This window comes from Mirounga angustirostris, unplaced genomic scaffold (genome assembly GCF_029215605.1).
Source record: "Mirounga angustirostris isolate CCGP_5_RB_7025 unplaced genomic scaffold, mMirAng1.0.hap1 SCAF_2, whole genome shotgun sequence".
NCBI lineage: Eukaryota > Metazoa > Chordata > Mammalia > Carnivora > Phocidae > Mirounga > Mirounga angustirostris.
In genome coordinates this window covers 128,573,164-128,596,727 of record NW_026991710.1, presented here as the reverse complement: position 1 = coordinate 128,596,727, position 23,564 = coordinate 128,573,164, and the positions used below count along the sequence as shown (strand labels likewise).

Genomic DNA, 23,564 nt, shown 5'->3' with positions numbered 1-23,564 from the left:
CTGTTGAATGTTCTTGGCATCTTGGATTCTTTTGAGATTCCTATTTTCCTCACTGCTACTGCATCCTTACAATACACCCAGATTACTTGTGACTATTGGAGTTAAATGTCTGCCTCTTGCAAATAAGAGACACTAGTTATCTGGTCTCTAATTCAACCTGGAAGACTAAGATCTAGCTATCTAGATAATCATCACTCTTTCAAATTTTAAGGTAAGTTCTTACTTTCTTCCTCCTAAAAACAGGTGGTGATTCAACTATCTTCCAATGTACATGGGATAAAACAAAAACAGAAATAAGGTCTTTATATAAACCTAAAGTGTATTGCAGACAAAAAATAATAATTATAATACAGTGGGGTGAACACTTAATATGGTGGGAAGCACTTAATGTGGTCAGCAGGAAGAGGGAAAACTTAATCAGCAATAGTATTTAAGCTAAATCTTATAGGATAACAGATTGGGATATAGTAAACAAAAGATTCTAAATAGAAGGAATAATTGGAGCATAGTGGAAAAAGAGTCTGGTATACTCTAGAAATTGCAAGTAAAGCACCTTGGCTAGAATGGTGATTCCTCATTCATATATTCACTGGTTCAACTGATTTATTGAGCGCTTAAATGTGCCAGGCACAATTTCAGACACACAAGACAGTGGTGAACAAAACAGACAAGACTCCCTATCCTCATAGAGCTTACATTCTAGTTGGGGAAAAAAGCAAATAAATATGCATGTCATAATCATAAGTGCTACCGGGCATGTATATGTGCACATGTGTTCATGCATGTGCTGTTTTAAACAGTGCGACAGGGAAAACCTCAGAAGAGGTTTTAATATTTTTGTAATATCTGAATAAAGTGAGGGAGTAAGTCATAAAAATATTTGGGAGTATAGCCTTCTAGGCAGAGGGAAGAGTAAATACAAAGACGAAAAGGTGGAAAGAAGCTCAGCTTTTTAAGCGAACACAAGAAGGCCATGTGGCTTGAGGGGAGAGCAAGGGAAGAGAGGAAATGTCAAGAAACAGCCAGGGGCAAGAACATGTGTGGCTTTAAAGACCATCATAAGAACTTTGGATTTTATTTTCAGTGAAGTAAGAAGCCACGTGAGGGTTCTGAACATAAAAATGAAATGACCTGACTTATGTTTTAAAAAGATCACTCTTTTGGGGCACCTGGGTGGCTCAGTCATTAAGCATCTGCCTTTGGCTCAGGTCATGATCCCAGAGTCCTGGGATTGAGCCCCGCATCGGGCTCCCTGCTCCGCGGGAAGCCTGCTTCTCCCTCTCCCAGCACCCCTGCTTGTGTTCCCTCTCTTGCTGTCTCTCTCTCTGTCAAATAAATAAATAAAATCTTTTTTTTTTTTAAAAGATCACTCTTTTCCTGCTGTGCTGAATTAAACTATAAGTGAACAAAGATAGCAGCAAGAAGAACAATTAGGAGGCTAACAGAATAATCTAAGCAAGAGATGATGGTGACCTAGAAAGTCAATGCAGCTTTATTAATATCTGTCTCAGACCTTCATTATAAGAGCTAAGAGGGACATTTCATAATGACAAAAGGATCAATTCATCAGGATTATGTAACAATCATAACTGTGTATATTGGTCCCAATAATAGAGTTTCAAAATAAATGAAACACTGACAGAATTAAAGGGAGAAACACACAAGTCCATAATCATAGTTAGAGGTATTACCACCAATCTCACAGCAATTGAAAGAACAACTAGACAAAGAAAATCTGCATAGACATAGAAGATCTGAACACTATCATCCACCTTGACTAATATTTATAGAAGAGTAAACTCAATAATGGCAGAATACACATCACTTTCACATGAACATGACATGTTTAGTAAAACAGATCAAATTTGGGGGCATAAAATAAGCTTCAATATATTTTAAAATACTAAACCCATACAAAATATGTACTCTGACCACAGTAGAATTAAATTATAATCAATTGCAATAAGAAATAAGATATCAGTGACCTCATCACCAAAATTTGGAAATTAAATAACACATCTAAATAATTAATGGGACAAAGAAGAAATCAAGAGAGAAAGAAAATATGTTGAACTGAATGATAACAAAAACAATAATGTTTGTGGGATGCACCTAAGAGAGCAATTTATAGCTTTAAATGCTTACATTTGAATAGAAGACCTTAAGCCAATGATCTAAGGATGAACCTTAAGAAAACAAAACAAAGAGTAAATGAAACTCAAAGTAAGCAGCACGAAGGAAATAATAATAAACACCAAAAATTAAGGAAATACTACAAAAACTGGCCTGCATACTTCAATAAGCTTAAGCTCATAAGAAACAAAGAGATGAAACGTTGCATGAAAGAAGAGACTTCAAAGACAGCTAAGTACAATGTACACTATGGATTGGTTCACAAACAAGGAGAAAGACAGCTGCAGAGGACATTATTAGAACAACTGTGGGTTAAACAATAGCACTGTATCAATTTTCTAATTATATTTTCTAATTTTGATAAATATATTGAGGTTATATAAGAGAAAGTCCTTGTTCTTAGAAAAAAAGGGACATGATATTTGAGAATCACCCTCAAATGGATCAAAAAGGAAGCTGTATATACATAGAGAGAAAATGTTCAGGTAAATGGAACAAAACAATAGCTGGTAAATCTGGGTAGAGTTTAAGTTTTCAGTATGAAATCTTATCATCAAAATTAAAAGTCTTTTAAAATAAAAATAACAAGTATGCAGCAGCCTATCATAGGCTTCATAATGCCAGACAAAGCGTGGACTTCATCCTGAGACGGTAAGGGAGAAAGCAGCAGGAGAGCCTGATCAATTTATTTTAGAGAACAGTCTCATGGGAGGTTAGATTGAAGGGAAAGAAGGAAAGACTCCATGTAGAAAAACTATTTAAGACACTATTTTACAGTTCAAGTAAGAAATAATAATGATCTAAATTAAGGTTGTGGGAATAGAAAAAGGTGGATTCAAGAATTATTTAAAAGGCAGAACAGGGGTGCTTGGGTGGCTCAGTCAGTTGAGTGTCTGACTCTTGATTTTGGCTCAAGTCATGATCTCAGGGTCGTGAGATCACGAACCCCAAGTTGGGGTCCATGCTCAGCATGGAGTCTGCTTGAGATTCTCTCTCCCTCTCCATCTGCCCCTCCTGCTTACGCTTGCTCTCTCTCAAATAAATAAATAAATCTTAAAAAAAAAAAAGGCAGTAAAGACTTACAGAGTGATTGGATTGTGAAAGATAAAAAAGGAAGAAACATCTAGGATGACCTACGCCTCCTCCTGTGGTTTGGACAATTAGAAAGACAAACATGTCACTCACCAAAGTGGGAAAAGTGGAGGTTTATCTGGCTTTGGGAAAGTCAGAAAATGAGTTGTGTGGTAGACATTCTGAATTTGAGAATGTGGGGTATCCAAGTCCACCAGTACCTCAGGAATTTCAAAATACAGGTCCAGAGCCCCAGACTGAACACATAAATCTGGGAGTTACCAATATAGGGATGTCGATGGCAAGAACTGATAAGAGGGACAAGAGAAACTGAAGAGAAGCATTCAATGGAACATTAAAGGGCAGAGAACACTGCAAAAGAGATAGGGGGAGGGACAAATAGTTCACAATGCAGATACAGCAGAGAAAATTGTAAGAGTAAAACCATGTGTTGTTTTAGTTTATAACAAATGTTCTGAAAGTGAAAAGTACAATAAACTAATACAACTTTATGCCATAAAGCAGGTAATATGAATATTCATTTGCCAAAAGATATACAAATATTCCAGCTATTATCTGTTCACTCTCTTACCCACAAAGAATGACCTACTTTTAGAAACATCATTTACTAAACATTAATCATAGAAGTAAAAATTAATAGCCAATACAAAAACTGGCAGAATAGGGCTCAAAACCAAAAACTCCATGTCATCTTCCTGGATAAAAACCATTCACAGTACTTCACTCACGCTTTAAACCGAAATTGAATTTGAGTTTAAATTTAAATTAAACACTCAAAGTAATTATACAAAAGACTTTGGGAAATAATTATGTCCTTTAGAAATAAAATTAGAATCTCTTCTAAGATTCATGTTATTTAAGGTTTGCTATGGTCTGAATGTTTGTATCCCCCACTCCCCAAATTCACATGTTAAAATCCTAACGCCCAATGTGAAGGTATTAGGAGGTGGGTCCTTTAGGAGGTGCTTAGGTCATGAGGGTAGAGCCCCTCATGAATGGGATTAGTGTTCTTAAAGACCCTAGAAGAGGGCCTTCACCAGAATCTGACTTTGCTGGCACCTGATCTTAAACTTCCAACCTTCAGAACTGTGAGAACTAAATTTCTGTTGTTTATAAGCCACCCTGTGTGTGTTTTGCTATAGCAGCCAGAATGGACTAAGATAAGGTCCTTTACAGTAGGGTCCAATGAACTTTTCAGGCTTTACTTCTCTTAACTTTAACCTTCTGAAGATCCTCTACTACTAAATCTACTTGCCATTTTTTTTTAAAGATTTTATTTATTTATTTGAGACAGAGAGAGAGTGAGAGAGAGAGGGGGAGAGGGGAGGGAGGGAGGGAGAGGGAGAGAGAGAGAGAGAGAGAGCGCGCGCGTGCGTGCGCATGAGTTGGGGGAGGGGCAGAGGGAGAGGGAGAAGCAGGGAGCCCAATGCAGGGCTCTATCCCAGGACCCTGGGGTCATGACCTGAGCCAAAGGCAGACACTTAACCAACTGAGCCACCCAGGCACCCCACCACTCTGTTCTTCTTAACAAGGCCTACCCTCAGGAGAAACCAGAACATAACCTGCTTGGATATAATCAGCCCCTAACTGACCTCAGAAAGGGAAATAACCAAATCCAACACACTCTAGCTATCTTGTCCCACCTAAGCAAGGGAAAGAAAAACTGAGAAACACCTGTGAAGTTCACAGTCCGGAGGCACAGGCTCACTAAAAGATTGAGACCTAATCATAGGGCTATATAATGCTTCCCTTCTCCCATACTCTACAGCCGTATTGCTAAAGATCTTAAACAACAATTCCTTTTACATCCTATCTATCAGGAAAAAAATTATAAGGCCTACCCAAGGCAAAAAACACAATTTGAAGAAACAGAGCAAGCATCACAACCAGATATGGCAAGGATGTTGGAATTATCAGACAGGAATTTAAAACAACTATGATTAATATGCTAAGGGCTACAATGGACAAAGTAGACAGCATACATGAACAGATGGGCAATGTAAACAGAGATACAGAAATCGTACCAAAGAACCAAAAAGAAATGCTAGAGATCAAAATCACTATAACAGAAATGGGCTTATTAGATTAAATAATGATCTTGGAGTAGGCAAATATTTCTTAGGACACAAAAAGCATAAAATAATAAAAGAGAAACACTGATAACCTGGGCTTCATCAAAATTAAAAACTTGTCTTCAAAAGGTACCATTAAAAAAAATGAAAAGGCAAGCCACAGACTGGAAGAGAATAAATGTAATATATGTATCTGACAAATGACTGGTATTCAAGATATATAAATATGTATATAATTCACAATAATATACGAGTCTTACAATTTAGTAATAAGAAGACAAATAACTCAAAATATGGCTAAAATTTTAACAGGCACTTTACAATAGAAAATATATGATAGGCGAGTAAGTACATGAAAAGATGACCAACATCACTAATCATCAAGGAAATGAAATTTAAATCTAAATTAAGATACAACTGGGCGCCTGGGTGGCTCAGTTGGTTAAGCGACTGCCTTCGGCTCAGGTCTTGATCCTGGAGTCCCTGGATTGAGTCCCGCATCGGGCTCCCTGCTCAGCGGGGGGGTCTGCTTCTCCCTCTGACCCTCTTCCCTCTCATGCTCTCTGTCTCTCATTCTCTCTGTCTCAAATATATAAATAAAATCTTAAAAAAAAATAAAATAAAATAAAATAAATTAAGATACAACTATATACCCACTATAATGGGCTGAAGTTTAAAAAGACTGACAAGTGTTGGTAAAGTGTAGCTGGAATCTGCATAATTTACATGCTGGAGGGAATGTAAAAAAGTACTTCACTTGGAGAAATGTTTGGCAAATTCTTATGAAAGTAAATATACACTTAACCATATGACTCAGCCATTCTACACCTAATCATTCACCACAGAAATTTAAAAAAATGTCCAGAAGAGACTTTTATGAGCATATTCACAGCGGCTTTATTCGTAAGAGCCCCAAACTAGAAAAAAATGTCCATCAATAGGTAAATGGATAAATAAACTGTGGCATGTATACATAATGTAATATTCCTCAGCAACAGAAAGGAATGAATTCTTATGTATGCAGTAACTGTTACTCTCAAAAAATGCTGAGCCATAAAAAGCCTGACACAAAAGAAGACATACTAAATGATTTCATTTATATAGAATTCTAGCACATACAAGATCTATTATGGCAGATCAGCTGTTACCTTGAGAGAGGGGGAGGGGAAGACTGACTACAAAGGGACACAGAAACTTTAGGATGATGGAAACATTATCTATCTTGATTATGATTATGGTTATGGTTTCCCAAGTTTATACATCTGTCAACAAAACTCATTGGACTGTATATTTATTTATTTATTTATTTATTTATTATTATTATTTTTTTATTCTTATGTTAATCCCCATACATTACAACATTAGTTTTAGATGAAGTGTTCCATGATTCATTGTTTGTGCACAACACCCAGTGCTCCATGCAGAATGTGCCCTCCTCAATACCCACCACCAGGCTAACCCATCCTCCCAACCCCCTCCCCTCTAAAACCCTGTTTGTTTTTCAGAGTCCATCGTCTCTCATGGTTCGTCTACCCCTCCGATTTCCCCTGCTTCATTCTTCCCCTCCCGCTACCTCCTTCTTCTTCTTCTTTTTTTTTTTCTTAACATATATTGCATTATTTGTTTCAGAGGTACAGATCTGAGATTCAACAGTCTTGCACAATTCACAGCGCTTACCAGAGCACATACCCTCCCCAGTGTCTATCACCCAGTCCCCCCATCCCTCCCACCCCACCCCCCACTCCAACAACACTCAGTTTGTTTCCTGCGATTAAGAATTCCTCATATCAGTGAGATCATATGATACATGTCTTTCTCTTTTTGACTTATTTCACTCAACATAATACCCTCCAGTTCCATCCACGTCGTTGCAAATGGCAAGATCTCATTCCTTTTGATGGCTGCATAATATTCCATTGTATATATATACCACATCTTCTTTATCCATTCATCTGTCGATGGACATCTTGGCTCTTTCCACAGTTTGGCTATTGTGGACATTGCTGCTATAAACATCGGGGTGCACGTACCCCTTCGGATCCCTACTTTTGTATCTTTGGGGTAAATACCCAGTAGTGCAATTGCTGGATCATATGGTAGCTCTGGACTGTATATTTAAATGGGTGCATTTTATCATATGAAAATTTCATCTTAAACTGTTTTCTTTTTTAAAGGGTAAAATTCCATTCTATCATCTCTAATGGTAAAGGATCCATTTCTTCTGTTAGCCCCAAATCCACCCAGAGAGCTCAATCTGGTGGGAGGAGGTTTATGGCCTGATCATAGTACCCACCTTTAAGGAAGGACTGACTTGCAGCTCTACAACCTAGTAGCAAATGAAGTTTGTCGTTTTCCAAAATATGTCTCCATGACAAAAATATATTAGACCAATACCCTCTCACTATGAAAATCACTACACAGTCCTAAGTGCTATTTACAGATATATATTCCCTATTTAAGCCAGTCTGAAAATCATAAGCACTTGCATTCTAAGAGAGTATCTAAAAAATGGCATTGAAAAAAAAATCCCAGTTTCTCAGAACCAGTGACCCTTCTAGATCTTTTAAATCAGCAATCGAGGCAGTAACTAGTTTGCCAAATCAGATTTTAGCCCAAGTATTGTGTGTGTGTGTATATAATCCTGGCTGCCTAGCCACAGCCCCCTTCCAATGTTGGGGAAAGCCTCCACATTTTAAGGCCAGGGAAAGGTAGAGCCTGTGTCTTACTATATAAAAGCTCAAAATACCAGATAACCAAGCAACCATCCGGAGCCAGATTACTATAACATGGCTCATAAAACTGCTTACAGTCTGACCCCTACCTATTCCTCCAGCTGCTTCTCATACCATTCTCTCCTCCAATTCTCTCCAACTTGGCCAACTGGGCAACCAAATATCTATTAACTTCATCTTCACCCTCAGGATGCACAGTAACTCTTCTCCCTCTCTATTCAGTTCCTAGTCTATAGCCTTTTCTGTAGTTCCTGAAGACCTAGGCTAAAAGAAAAAAAAGCTCCTGTAATTTTTTCTGGCACAACTGATATTTTTCAAATTCTAATTCAAAATATATCTTGACATTAACATTTAAAAAGGCTTTACATATGACAGCATTTATAGATGAACACCCCATGGAAAATAAAAGATACAACATTAACAAAAGTTCACCCAGACTAAAAATCTATCTTAATAATGAAAGAGAAGGCATACTGGAAATATATTTCTTCCTGTTATCAATTTATTACATTATTAACGGTAAAAATTTCTACAATGCTTAGCAACAAGGTAGAAACTTTCTAGAAAAGATGTAAAAGAACTTGTCATAGCCTTGGACTTCTGCAACTACACAAGGCACTGTATCTCCTAAAACACACACATTTAACATTGTTCTTTACTCCAATTTACCACTGAGCAAGCAAAAAATAAAGTGATATAATAAGCTTGAAGTTTTTCCAATTCTTTCTTATATCTACCATTTTAAAAAAGGTATTTGAAAATTCATTAAAAAGTACTGTGAAATATTTCCAGTGCTCAGTTCACTGGCTACATATATTCAATAGGTATATTGTTCTATCACTTAGCTATATTTTCTGCTAATTTAAGGGACTAAATTGTTAATTCCAGTCAATCTGAGACAAAAGAGCAACGAAGAAAGTGAACAGTGTGAAAAAAGAAGAGAAAGTAGCCAAAATATTTAACTCTAATTGTTCTAGTTATGGCTTCAAACAATGAAGGTTGCAGTGTTTAGTGGACTAATTATATGCATGTCAACAGAGACCATACTTTGTTCCAATACAAAAAGCACAAATGCCTTCTGTGTCAGATGAAATTATTTACATTTTTGTTTGCCTACCAAAAGAGAAAGTAATTATATTAAACTCATAATTCAAATAGTCTTTGAAATTTCCTTCTACATTAGTAAAAATATGACCTTCTTTAAAAAATAGTTAATGTATTTATTATAAAGTGTTAACTCAGCATGGTTCAAAAGTATTAGGTGAATAAACCTCCTGCATGAAGTTTCAGGAGAACGAGGCAACATATCAGAAAATATGGATTTAAGGACCAGCCTTACCTCTTTTTATAAGTTTATAAAAGTCACTTTATTTTCCCAAGTTTCAATTTCCTCCTTATAAAATGAGATTATTAACCTCACTATATATCATAAGAATCAAATAGGAAATTGCTGGGAAAACTGAAAACGCCATATTACATAAAGATGTCATAACTATAGCACACTGGTTTCAGCTCAGCTCCAACAGGACAAATATTGGAATAGGTCCATCAACACTAATACCTACCAGCACACCTATCCTTGCTAACTTTCTCACCATGGGTATCCTCACTATACTTTTCTAAAACAGACCAATATCAAGACAGAGTTGAAACTGAATCCAAATGTTATTGTTTGTAGCTTTGTTTTTTATTTTATTCTATCTTTCTTGGCAATTTCATGATTTTAAAAGGAAGATGACTGGGCGCCTGGGTGGCTCAGTCAGTTAAGCATCTGCCTTCGGATCAGGTCATGATCTCAGGGTCCTGGGATCGAGCCCCTCGTTGGGCTCCCTGCTCAGCAGTCTGTTTCTCCCTTTCCCGCTCCCCCTGCTTGTGCTCTCTCTCTCAAATAAATAAATAAAATCTTAAAAAAAGGGGGGGGGGGAGATGACTCTCAAACCTATTATAAAGAAATAGCTAAAGCAAATGTGGTAAAATCCAGATAATTATTAAATGTGGATGATGAGTATATGGGAATTCAATTATTTTTTTTTAATTTTATTATGTTAGTCACCACACATTACATCATTAGTTTTTGATGTAGTGTTCCACGATTCACTGTTTGTGTATAACACCCAGTGCTCCATGCAATATGTGCCCTCCTTAATACCAATCAACAGGCTAACCCATCCCCCCACCTCCTCCCCTCTAAAACCCTCAGTGTGTTTCTGAGTCCATAGTCTCTCATGGTTCGTCTCCTTCTCCGATTTCCCCCCCTTCATTTTTCCCTTCCTACTATCTTCTTTTTTAAACATACAATGTATTATTTGTTTCAGAGGTACAGGTCTGTGATTCATCAGTCTTACACAATTCACAGCACTCACCATAGCACATACTCTCCCCAATATCCATCACCCAGCCACCCCATCCCTCCCACCCCCCATCACTCCAGCAACCCTGTTTGTCTCCTGAGATTAAGGTCTCTTACAGTTTGTCTCCCTCTCTGGTTTCATCTTATTTCATTATTTCCTCCCTTGCCCTATGCTCTTGTCTTGTATCTCAAATTCCTCATATCAGTGAGATCATATGATACTTGTCTTTCTCTGATTGACTTATTTCATTTCGCCTAATACCCTCTAGTTCCCTGCACATCGTTGCAAATGGCAAGATTTCATTTTTTTGATGGCTGCATATTATTCCATTGCATATATATACACCAAATCTTCTTTATCCCTTCATCTGTTGAAGGACATCTTGGCTCTTTCCATAGTTTGGCTACTGTGGACATTGCTGCTATAAACATTGGGGTGCATGTGCCCCTTTGGATCACTACATTTGTATCTTTGGGATAAATACCCAGTAGTGCAATTGCTGGGTCAAAAGGTAGCTCTATTTTCAACTTTTTGAGGAACCTCCACACTGTTTTCCAGAGTAGCTGCACCAGCTTGAATTCCCACCAACAGTGTAGGAGGGTTCCCCTTTCTCCACATCTTCGCCAACATCTGTTGTTTCCTGACTTGTTAATTCTAGCCATTATGACTGGTGTGAGGTGCTATCTCATTGAGGTTTTGATTTGGATTTCCCTGATGCCGAGTGATGTTGAGCACTTTTTCATGTATCTGTTGGCCATTTGGATATCTTTGCAGAAGTGTCATCTGCCCATTTCTTGATTGGATTATTTGTTCTTTGGGTGTTGAGTTTGAAAAGTTCTTTATAGATTTTGGATACTAGCCCTTTATCTGATATGTCATTTGCAAATATCTTCTCCCATTCTGTCACAGCTGTCTTTTGGTTTTGTTGACTTTTTCCTTTGCTGTGCAAAAGCTTTTAATCTTGATGAAGTCCCAATAGTTCATTTTTGCCCTTGCTTCCCTTGCCTTTAAAGGCAATATGTTTAGGAAGAAGTTGCTGCAGCTGAGGTCGAAGAGGTTGCTGCCTGTGTTCTCCTCTAGGATTTTGATGGACTCCTGTCTCACGCTGAGGTCTTTCATCCATTCTGAGTCTATTTTTGTGTGTGGTGTAAGGAAATGGTCCAGTTTCATTCTTCTGCATGTGGCTGTCCAATTTTCCCACCACCATTTGTTCAAGAGAGTGTCTTTTTTCCATTGGACATTCTTTCCTGCTTTGTCGAAGGTTGACCACAGAGTTGAGGGTCCATTTCTGGGCTCTCTATTCTGTTCCATTGATCGATGTGTCTGTTTTTGTGCCAGTACCGTACTATCTTGATGACTACAGCTTTATAATAGAGCTTGGAGTCCGGAATTATGATGCCACCACCTTTGCTTTTCTTTTTCAACATTCCTCTAGCTATTCGGGATCTTTTCTGGTTCCATATAAATTTTAGAATTATTTGTTCCCATTGAAAAAAGTTAATGGTATTTTGATATGGATTGCATTAAATGTGTAGATTGCTCTAGGTAGCATTGACATCTTCACAATATTTGTTCTTCCAATCCACGAGCATGGAACATTTTTCCATTTCTTTGTGTCTTCCTCAATTTCTTTCATGAGTATTCTATAGTTTCCTGAGTACAGATTCTTTGCCTCTTTGGTTAGACTTATTCCTAGGTATCTTATGGTTTTGGGTGCAATTGTAAATGGGATTGACTCCTTAATTTCTCTTTCTTTTGTCTTGTTGTTGATGTATAGAAATGCCACTGATTTCTGTAGATTGATTTTATATCCTGCCACTTTATTGAATTCCTGTATGAGTTCTAGCAGTTTTGGGGTGGAGTCTTTTGGGTTTTCCACATAAAGTATCATATCATCTGTAAAAAGTGAGAGTTTGACTTCTTCTTTGCCGATTTGGATGCCTTTGATTTCTTTTTGTTGTCTGATTGCTGTGGCTAGGACTTCTAATACTATGCTGAATAGCAGTAGTGATAGTGGACATCCCTGCTGCATTCCTGACCTCAGGGGGAAAGCTCTCAGTTTTTCCCAACTGAGAATGATATTCGCTATGGGTTTTTCATAGATGGCTTTTATGATATTGAGGTATGTACCCTCTATCCCTACACTCTGAAGAGTTTTAATCAAGAAAGGATGCTGTACTTTGTCAAATGCTTTTTCTGTACTTACTGAGAGAATCACATGGTTCTTGTTCTTTCTTTTATTAATGTATTGTATCATATTGATTGATTTGTGGATGTTGAACCAACCCTGCAGCCCAGGAATAAATCCCACTTGGTCGTGGTGAATAATCCTTTTAATGTACTGTTGGATCCTATTGGCTAGTATTTTGGGGAGAGTTTTTGCATCCATGTTCATCACGGATATTGATCTGTAATTCTCCTTTTTGATGGGGTCTTTGTCTGGTTTGGGGATCAAGGTAATGGTGGCCTCATAAAATGAGTTTGGAAGTTTTCCTTCCATTTCTATTTTTTGGAACAGTTTCAGAAGAATAGGTATTAATTTTCTTTAAATATTTGGTAGAATACCCCTGGGAAGCCATCTGGCCCTGGGCTCTTGTTTGTTGGGAGATTTTTGATTACTGCTTCAATTTCCTTACTAGTTATGGGTCTGTTCAGGTTTTTTATTTTTTTCCTGGTTCAGCTGTGGTAGTTTATACTTCTCTAAGAATGCATCCATTTCTTCCAGATTGTCTAATTTGCTGGCATATAGTTGCTCATAATATGTTCTTATAATTGTATTTCTTCGGTGTTGGTTGTGATTTCTCCTCTTTCATTCATGATCTTATTTATTTGGGTCGTTTCTCTTTTCTTTTTGATAAGTCTGGCCAGGGATTTATCAATCTTATTCTGTCAAAGAACCAGCTCCTAGTTTCGTTGATCTGTTCTACTGTTCTTTTGGTTTCTATTTCATTGATTTCTGCTCTGATCTTTATGATTTCTCTTCTCCTGCTGGGTTTAGGCTTTATTTGCTGTTCTTTCTCCAGCTCCTTTAGGTGTAGCATTAGGTTGTGTATTTGAGACCTTTCTTGTTTCTTTTTTTTTTTTTTAAGATTTTATTTATTTATTTGACAGAGAAAGACACAGCGAGAGGGAACACAAACGGGGAGTGGGAGAGGGAGAAGCAGACTCCCTGCCGAGCAGGGAGCCTGATGCGGGACTTGATCCCGGGACTCCAGGATCATGACCTGAGCTGAAGGCAGTCGCTTAACCAACTGAGCCACCCAGGTGCCCCGACCTTTCTTGTTTCTTGAGAAAGGCTTGTATTGCTATAATACTTTCCTCTTAGGACTGCCTTTGTTGCATCCCAAAGATTTTGAACAGTTGTGTTTTCATTTTCATTGGTTTCCATGAATTTTTTAAATTATTCTTTAATTTCCTGGTTGACCCATTCATTCTTTAGTAGGATGCTCTTTAGCCTCCATGTATTTGAGTTCTTTCCGACTTTCCTCTTGTGACTGAGTTCTAGTTTCAAAGCAGTGATCCGAAAATATGCAGGGAATGATCCCAATCTTTTGGTACTGGTTGAGACCTGATTTGTGACCTAGGATGTGATCTATTCTGGAGAATGTTCCATGGGCACTAGAGGAGAATGTGTATTCTGTTGCTTTGGGATGGAATGTTGTGAATATATCTGTGAATATATCTGAACATATCTGAATATATATGTATGTTCTGAATATACATTTGGTCCAGTGTGTCATTTAAAGCCTTTATTTCCTTGTTGATCTTTTGCCTAGATGATCTGTCCATTTCAGTGAGGGGGGCGGTGTTAAAGTCCCCTACTATTATTGTATCGGTGTCGATGTGTTTCTTTGATTGTTATTAATTGGTTATATAATCGGCTGCTCCCACAGTAGGGGCACAGATGTTTACAATTGTTAGATCTTCCTGTTGGACAGACCCTTTAAGTAGGATATAGTGTCCTTCCTCAACTCTTATTATAGTCTTTGGTTTAAAACCTAATTTGTCTGACATAAGGATTGCCACCAGTTTTCTTTTGATGTCCATTAGCATGGTAAATGGTTTTCTACCCCCTCACTTTCAATCTGGAGGTGTCTTTGGGTCTAAAAGGAGTCTCTTGCAGACAGCATATTGATGGGTCTTGTTTTTTAATCCAATCTGATACCCTGTGTCTTTTGATTGGGGCATTTAGCCCATTTACATTCAGGGTAACTATTGAAAGATAGGAATTTAGTGCCACTGTATTGCCTGTAAGGTGACTGTTACTGTATATTGTCTCTGTTCCTTTCTGGTCTATGTTGCTTTTAGGCTCTCTCTTTGCTTAGAGGACCCCTTTCAATATTTCTTGTAGGGCTGGTCTGGTGTTTGCAAATTCTTTTAGTTTCTGTTTGTCCTGGAAGCTTTTTATCTCTCCTATTTTCAATGACAGCCTAGCTGGATATAGTATTCTTGGCTGCATATTTTTCTCGTTTAGTGCTCTGACTATATCATGCCAGTCCTTTCTGGCCTGCCAGGTCTCTGTGGATAGGTCTGCTGCCAATCTAATATTTCTACTGTTGTAGGTTACAGACCTCTTGTCCCGAGCTGCTTTCAGGATTTTCTCTTTGTCTCTGAGACTTGTTAAGTTTTACTATTAGATGTCAGGGTGTTGATCTATTTTTATTCATTTGAGGGGGGTTCTCTGTGCCTCCTGGATTTTGATGCCTGTTTCCTTCCCCAAATTAGGGAAGTTCTCTGCTATAATTTGCTCCAATATACCTTCTGCCCCTCTCTCTCTTTCTTCTTCTTCTGGGATCCCAATTATTCTAATATTGTTTCATCTTATGGTATCACTTATCTCTCAAATTCTGCCCTCGTGATCCAGTAGTTGTTTTTTTCTCAGCTTCTTTATTCTCCATCATTTGGTATTCTGTATCACTAATTCTCTCTTCTGCCTCATTTATCCTAGCATTTAGAGCCTCCATTTTTTATTGTACCTCATTAATAGCCTTTTCAATTTCGACTTGGTTAGATTTTAGTTCTTTTATTTCTCCAGAAAGGGATTTTTTAGTATCTTCCATGCTTTTTTCAAGCCCAGCTAGTATCTTTATAATCATCATTCTGAACTCTAGTTCCAACATCTTACTGATGTCTGTATTGATTAGGTCCCTGGCAGTCGGTACTGCCTCTTGTTCTTTTTTTTCGAGGTGAGTTTTTCCGTCTTGTCATTTTGTCCAGAGGAGAATAGATGAATGAGAGAACAAAATGCTAAAAGGGTAATAACAACTCCAGAAAAATATACACTAAACAAATCAGAGGAGACCTTCTAGAAAGTGGTCGCTTTTCTGTTCAGAGAGTTGCTGCTATTCTTTTCTTCGATTTCCTGTTGAGTTTGTAGGTGGTCAGAATGGTTTGATACCTATCTAGCTGAATTCCTGGGACCAGACAAATTTAGGTCTCCTACTCCTCCGCCATCTTGCTCCTCCTCCCCAAATTCATTTACTATTTAATCTTTATTTCACACGTTGCAAACTTCCCTTAAAAATGTTTTAATATATTAGTATCAACACCTAATTTGTCTTATATTTTCAACCAGGTGCTACTTGACCACGGCATTTCAAATCTTCTCCCAACTTTCTCATTCTCTGTCATTCTCATTTCTATATCAAGCCAATCTCAGCTGCCAGCTACCACCTGAACCACATTTCCTCCCACTCTTTCCTCAGTGACACTCAGTTCCAGCCACAGAGCCTTCATCACTGTTCCTCAAACACACCAATCTTATTTTTGCCCTTGTTTCCTCTTTCTGGAAAGTTCATACTTCCAGATTTTCATTCAGGTTTTTGCTAAAACATCATCTAAGAAGGGCCTTCCCTGACCAACCAATGCAAATCTGCAGTTTTTGTCACTCTTTAACCCCTTAACCTGCTTTATAGCAGTAAAGACTACATTAATTATAAAATTTACTTATGTATTTTTTTAAAGATTTTATTTATTTGAGACAGAAAGAGAGTGTGTGTGCATGAGTGGAGGAGGAGGGGCAAACAGAGAGGGAGAAGGAGACTCCCCACTAAGCAAGGAGCCCCGACTCAAATTGGAGCTAGATCCCAGGACCCCAGGATCATGACCTGAGCGAAGGCAGATGCCTAACCAACTGGGCCACCCAGGTGTCCCTATTTATGTATATGTTTAACTTCTGTCTCCCTCAATATGTTTCCAACATAAAAAAAGCAAACTCCTCTTGACACTCAAAATCCTTCCATGACCTGGACTATTTCTTTCCATCAATTATACTTCAGATACCCTATTAAATCAAACTTAATTATTCACACTTTCCCATACACGTCTCTCAATTTCCTTTCTCTATGCCTTTGCTCAAGCAGTGACCATCATCACTCACATGCTCAAATTCTACTCACACTCTTAAGACTCAGTTTAAAATGCCACCTGCAGTGATGTTCCTGGCTGACACTCCTCTGAACTGTCACAATTCTTTATTTGTATCACTCTAAAGACATTATTATTCTACATTTTCTTTATTTTAAAATTTCCTCTCTTAATCAAAATGTCTTGAATGCAGAATCTGCATTCCCTTCATAGAATAATAAAAGAAAAACGCAAATTTTTGTATATATTTTTTGGACATTAGAAATTGGTATATGTATTGGTGTTACTATACTGACGGTCAGACAGAAAAGAAGAATTCAGGCAATAACCCTAGAACATGCTAATACCTAATACACTTGCTTTTCTTTCTTTCCTTTTTTATTGTTAAAAATATACCTATTTGCTTTTTTCCAATATCCTTGTTTCTACCTTTAAATAATTTTTTCCCTATTTAGTTTCTTAAATTTACTCATATTTTCCACTTTTATTTGGGTTTAAATCATAGCTCTGTTCCTCATTAGCTATGTTAGCCTTTTCAGGTCTTTGTTGCCTAATCTGTAAAATGAGGGAGAATATCTCAAATGCAAACAGGGTTATTATAGTATTAAATGAGATAATACATATGTAAAACCCAGTACAGTGTCTAGCACCTAACAGACTCTCTGTGAATGGTGCCTATTAAACCATTATTTCTTCCACAGATACAGAATCAGCAGTTTAAACACACTTCAAGGTATAAAGTTTAAATATTAAAAACACAAAGAACAAAATGCACCTTCATCTGCTGTAATCAAGACTGGACTAGAGTATAAAGCAAGCCAAGCTCATGTTTTCTTTTTCTTTTTTAATTTAGAAAGAAAAAAACTGATGTCATTAAAACACACACACACACACACAATAAAAGAAGAAAGCATTTTTATGGTCACTGATGAGATGGATATTTTAACACATCATTTGGTTGAGAGCTAGAAAATCCCCCTAGGTTCTATAATTAACTAGCTGAATGATTGTGAGCAAGGCAATTCACCTTATAGAACTTAAATGAACTTTTTAAGTTTCTTTTTGCTCAGGGTTGACAGTGTTTTTGGCTCAGTTCAAAAAGCTGGAGTTTTTGCTGTTGTTTTTAAGGATTCTGTATATTTGAGAGTGAGAGGGAGCGCGAGCCAGCAGGAAGAAGGAGAGAGGGAGGGAAAAAGAATCTGAAGCAGGCTCCACACTGAGCGAGCAGCTGCATACAGGGCTCGATCCCAGGACAGCGAGATCATGACCTGAGCCGAAACCAAGATTCAGATGCTTAACTGATTAAGCCACCCAGCACCCCCCTTGCTGTTGTTCTGTTTTGCTTTTAAAGAAATCAAAACTATCACCCATGTCCTCAATATTCTATTCCTAAGAAACCAATATCCATATATCCTTTATACTAGTAGTGAGAATTAATTCATTCATCAAACTGATCACCAGTGATGCACCAAGCTCAAAGATTAGTCTGAATTACTGAAAAGTTTGTTGCATAGAACATTTAAGAAGTTAACTGCCATAATACATATAAAGATATATTCAAAGAAAAATTCATGTAAGCAAATCTGACCCCCCAAAAATGTTTTCATCTGGATTTTGAAAAAGAGCAGATTCAAGTTAGTAGAATACTAATGGGGAATTTTATTTTTTTTATTTAAATTCAATTAATTAACATATAATGTATTATTGGTTTCAGAGGTAGAGGTCAGTGATTCATCAATCTTATACCCAGTGTAAATGGGGAATTTTAAAGATTTATTTATTTATTTGAGAGAGAGAGAGTGCGCGTGCAGGGAGGGAGAGGCAGAGGGAGAGGGAGAGAGAGTCCTAAGCAGATTCCACGCTGAGCATGGAGCTTGATGCAGGGCTCGATCTCACAACCCGAGATCACAATCTGAGATAAAAGCAAGAGTTGGAAGCCTAACCAACTGTGCCATCCACGCACACCATAAACAGGGAATTTTAAAATCAAAAATATCCCTAAACCTTTTTTCAGTTAATTGTAAACTCACACAGTACTTTTAAATTTGGACATAAATTCAGACTATACTCACACACCTGATCCTTTTTTTTTTTTAAATCCTAGTATTTCCTGTGAACACTGCACTTTGGGTATGGCTAAAAATGCAGGGAATGCATAACATGGATTTCTTTTTTTTTTTAAAGATTTTATTTATTTGACAGAGAGAGACACAGCTAGAGAGGGAACACATGCAGGGGGAGTGGGAGAGGGAGAAGCAAGCTTCCCGCGGAGCAGGGAACCTGATGTGGGGCTCAATCCCAGGACCCTGGGATCATGACCTGAGCCAAAGGCAGACGCTTAACGACTGAGCCACCCAGGTGCCCCCATAACATGGATTTTAATGTTAATATACATATAAATTTTCACAACGATTACTTGGCAGTGGTTTCCTTCAGATCATCATCATTCAGGTTTACCTCTCTATTAAAAGAGCAAGAAACTTCTAGTTTAGCATCTATGTGAGTGACATTCAGACAGCTGAATCTCAGTGGTAAACCACGAATACAATACTTTCATTTATTATGAATCTTATCATTGGCTGGGCTGCCAATCCTTCCTGTAGTTCACAAGCATCAAACTTCCTCTGATCATTTCTCAACAGTTTAGATTCAGAGATCTGATCATAAAAAATCAAATCCATGAGTTAAGATAAATACAGTATACATAATTCCCTAGTTTCTCTGAACTAAATATAATTAAAACATTGTTTTGACAAACAGTAAATAACCAAACTATTTTAAATCACAAAGAATCCTAAACCCTCCATAGGTAATACATATTTTGCCAACCAGAACTCATCTCTGACTTTTGGACTAAAATTAAATTATCTAGCTCTAAATCCCATGTTAAAGCTTTCACACAGACTCACAGTGTCTTGGCTTAGTTGAAGAAATACTGTGCCTGGCATTGTTCATATATACTGATGGCAACCTGGTTAGAAACACTGCATCTGGAGTCAGAAGACCCCACGTGGTGTTCCAGCCTTGCCAATTCCTCTAAGTCAGTCACTATCTCTGAAAGCTAAGTATGTTCAACAAATAAGTGGGGAAAATAACAGCTGTTCTAGTATACTATCTGAATGATACCAAACTGTTCTAAGGTTCAAAATGGGACAATATGAAAGTGCTACTCTATAAATCGTTACACACTATAAACATGAGAGGCTTTACTAGTATTAGGTATTTAAAAACATCTGATAACTTGAATTTAATATAAAATTAACTTTTTTCATATTTTTCTCTTTACTCTAATGAACTAGTGGTTCATTGAACCATCAGAGAAGTGGTTAGAATCATTTGTAGAACTTCCAAAAAGAAAAAAAAACTCAAAACCCAGATGGCCTGGTACTATCACGGTAGCTTCAGATTCAGTGAGTCAAAAGCAAAGTTCAGAAGAACTCAGGTTTTTTGTTTTGTTTTTTTTTTAAAATCTATACTTGGGATTCTGATGCATACCTAACTAAAGACAGTATACGGAAGTAGACAGGTTCAAATATGAACCTATTACTACATTATTTCAACAGAAACCTCATTTCATGTTTAAGTTAAAAACTATAGGGATGCCTGGGCGGCTCAGTCAGTTAACTGTCTGCCTTTGGCTCAGGCCATGGACCCAGGGTCCTGGGATCAAGTCCCGCATCGGGCTCCCTGCTCAGTGGGGAGCCTGCTTCTCCCTCTGCCTGCTGCTTCCCCTGCTTGTGCACTCACTCGCGCTCTCTCTCTCTCCCCCTCTGACAAATAAAAATCTTAAAAATAAATAAATATAACAATTAAAAGCTATACTTTGACCCCAACTTTTATATTCATATTTATGTGACAAGTATATTCTAGAATTTCAGATGCCCAAAAGTAAATAGCAACTTACTTCCCGTTTTTGAAGAAATCTCTCTCTTCCCACTCCTTTCCTGTGTCTATGTGTGTAAAAGAGTTTATTCAGAATGGCACATGTTTAGATCAACTGAGTCAATTTGGACAGTCTAAAACTTTGATTGAGATGGGCTGATTTCAAAAAACCATAGAAATATCACCCAATCACCTCAGAATTAGACTTGACTTCTTCTGTGCCTGGTTTAGATGCACCAAGAGTTGTAGTATCATTGCTGCAGTCAGACATACCTAAAAGTAAAATGTGTTAAGCACACATTAAATAATTTAGTTAAAAAAGCTGTATAATCTCACCAATATTCTTAAACAAATATTCTGTAACATAACTAATTTATTTGTAGTCAGAATGTGCTTTGCAAAATGATCTATAATCACATGAGTATCTATTGATTATAACAGGTAAACAATTCTAAAAAGCAAAAATTTAAAAAAAAAGTATGTAGAATGTTAAAAATACAGACCTCAATGATTAAGAAATAATTTCATACAATTATTTTAGATATGAAACAAAATTTAAAAGATCAGAGGGTCAACTTGATTTGACAGATGAAAAAACTCATATCCAAAGATATCTGAAGCCAAAATATTATTCATGGTCTACATAAACCCAAAGTTTTAGACCAGAACTCAGACCTCTTCTACTTTCCTGGCCAGTGCTCTTTCGAACTGATAACAGATATGACTGGTCATTCTCTAAGTGAAACACTATATCCAGATTTCATTAAATGAAAGTTTAATAAAAAAGAATTTAATAGACTATTTCTGCTTCTAACTTATTCAACAACATTTAGAGAACGCCAACTATTTATGAAGAACTCTGCTAGGCACTAAGGAGAAAGAAGAGTAAAATCTAATTCACATTCTACAAGTACTCTGAATCTAATCAAGGAGACGAATAAATAATTACAAGGCACCATGTTAGGTACTATAATACAAAGAAACAAATTTTTACTTTTGAAATACACAGGAGGGAACAATTTTACAATTTCGGTTTGTAAACCAAACCCAATACCACATTAGGAAAATACAACATGAACAGGTGGGATTTATCCCAGGAATACAAGACTAGTTCAATTAGAAAATCTATTAATATAAACTGTATTCATAAATTTAAGGGAAAGAATAAAGTTTTCTTCACAGATGTCGAGAGATCTTTTGACAAAATTCAACATCCATTCAAAATGCAACATTCAAGGAGAAAGGAATCAAGGGAGACTTTCTCAACATAACTTCTCATCATGACCTTGGCTAACTGAAACTAGAGAAAGTGAAACCTCAGCTAAGGGGGGACTATTGTATATTTGAGGGATATTATTGTGTTTCAACTGTGGTTGACAAGCAAATGATCCTCTTTCTGACATGTCATCAGATCAACAGCAACCTAACACTACATCACAACATCTACGTCACTCACCTCAACTTCATCTCATCACATGGGCATTTTATCATCTCACATCACTCCAGGAAGAAGGTGAGTACAGTACAGTACAATAAGATATTTTGAGAGAGAAAGAGACCACACTCACATAACTTTTATTACAGTATATTGTTATAATTGTTCCACTTTATTACTGTTGTTAATCTTTTTTTTTTTAAGATTATTTACTTATTTATCTCAGAGAGAGAGTGAGAGTGAGAGAGTGCACGCACAAGCAGGGGGAGCTGCAGGCTGAGGGAGAAGCAGGTTCACCACTGAGCAGGGAGCCTGATGCAGGACTTGATCCCAGGACCCTGGGATCATAACCTGAGCTGAAGGCAGACGCTTAACCAACTGAGCCACCCAGGCATCCCTGTTATTAATCTCTGAACATGCCTAATTGATAAATTAAACTTTATCATAGATATCATAGATATGTATGTGTAGGAAAAACACACAGTATATATAGGGTTTGGTACTATCCATACTTTCAGGCATCCATTGGAGGTTTTGGAATGTATCCCCCACAGATAAGGAGAGACTACTGTAAAGAGTTCTTAAAGAAAAAACATAAAAAACCAGATTGAGAGCAGGAAAAAGACATGAACAGAAAATTCACACACACACACACAAGATATTAAAATAGCCCTTCAAAATATAAAAATGTTCAAATTCACTCACAATTAGAGAAGTGTAAGTTAAAACACCAAGATACCATTTCTCACCTATTAGACTGGCAAAAAAAATTTAAACATAACAAAAACATTCTGTTAGTGAGGAAATAAAGAAAAATAGGCACTCTCATAGTATACTGCTGATGGGAATACATATTGGTACAACCATTCTGGAGGGAATTTTGGTGATGCTTAAGAATATCACATACGGATTTACTGTTGGACCCAGCAATCTCAATTCTAGGAATCTATCCTGGGAATACACCTCCAACAATACAAAAATACACAGACATTGCAGTATTCTTCATAAATGCAAAATATGAGAAACAGCCTAAAGGTCTGTACATGGGAAAACGACTGAATAAACTATGGTACATCCAAAGAATGGAGTACTATGCAACTGTAAAAAAAAAAAAAAAATGAGGACGATTTCTATGATACGGAGTTATTTCCAGGACATACTGTTAAGTGAAAAAAGCAAAACAGGAGTTATCATCTGCTCCCCCTATATTCAACAGCAGCACCAATTAGGAAAATATATCATTATTATCCAGCTCAAGAAAAGGCCAAATAACCCTAGGCATATAGGGAAACAGGAAATCAAATTTCTGAGAATTACAGAGATGATTACTAAATCTGTGTTTTATTCATATTCTTTAAATGCTCTGACCTTCACATTTATTTTTTAGAAGTTTGTTCACAACTTTGATAACTAATATACATGGGAACAAAAAGATTTAAAAAGTTAATGACTTGTAACGTGTACTGTTTAAATTATGTGTTTTTTGATCTTTACATAAATT

General features: G+C 37.1%; 1 protein-coding gene across 11 annotated transcripts in view; it reads right to left on the bottom strand.

Moving 5' to 3' along the window:
* ARFIP1 (ADP ribosylation factor interacting protein 1) overlaps nt 1–23,564 on the bottom strand; it is a 127,946-nt gene that overhangs the window by 93,477 nt on the left and 10,905 nt on the right. For 4 of the 11 annotated variants that reach the window (XM_064585183.1, XM_064585180.1, XM_064585182.1 and 1 more), the window contains exon 1: nt 20,651–20,670. The exons of 3 other annotated variants lie outside the window; for them this stretch is intronic. Coding sequence is in view for 2 of the 8 variants with exons in the window: in XM_064585178.1 (XP_064441248.1) it covers nt 20,822–20,899 (78 nt within the window). In the remaining 6 variants the exon portion in view is untranslated. 4 more of the 11 variants (XM_064585178.1, XM_045880278.3, XM_045880280.3 and 1 more) reach the window with 3 other exon arrangements.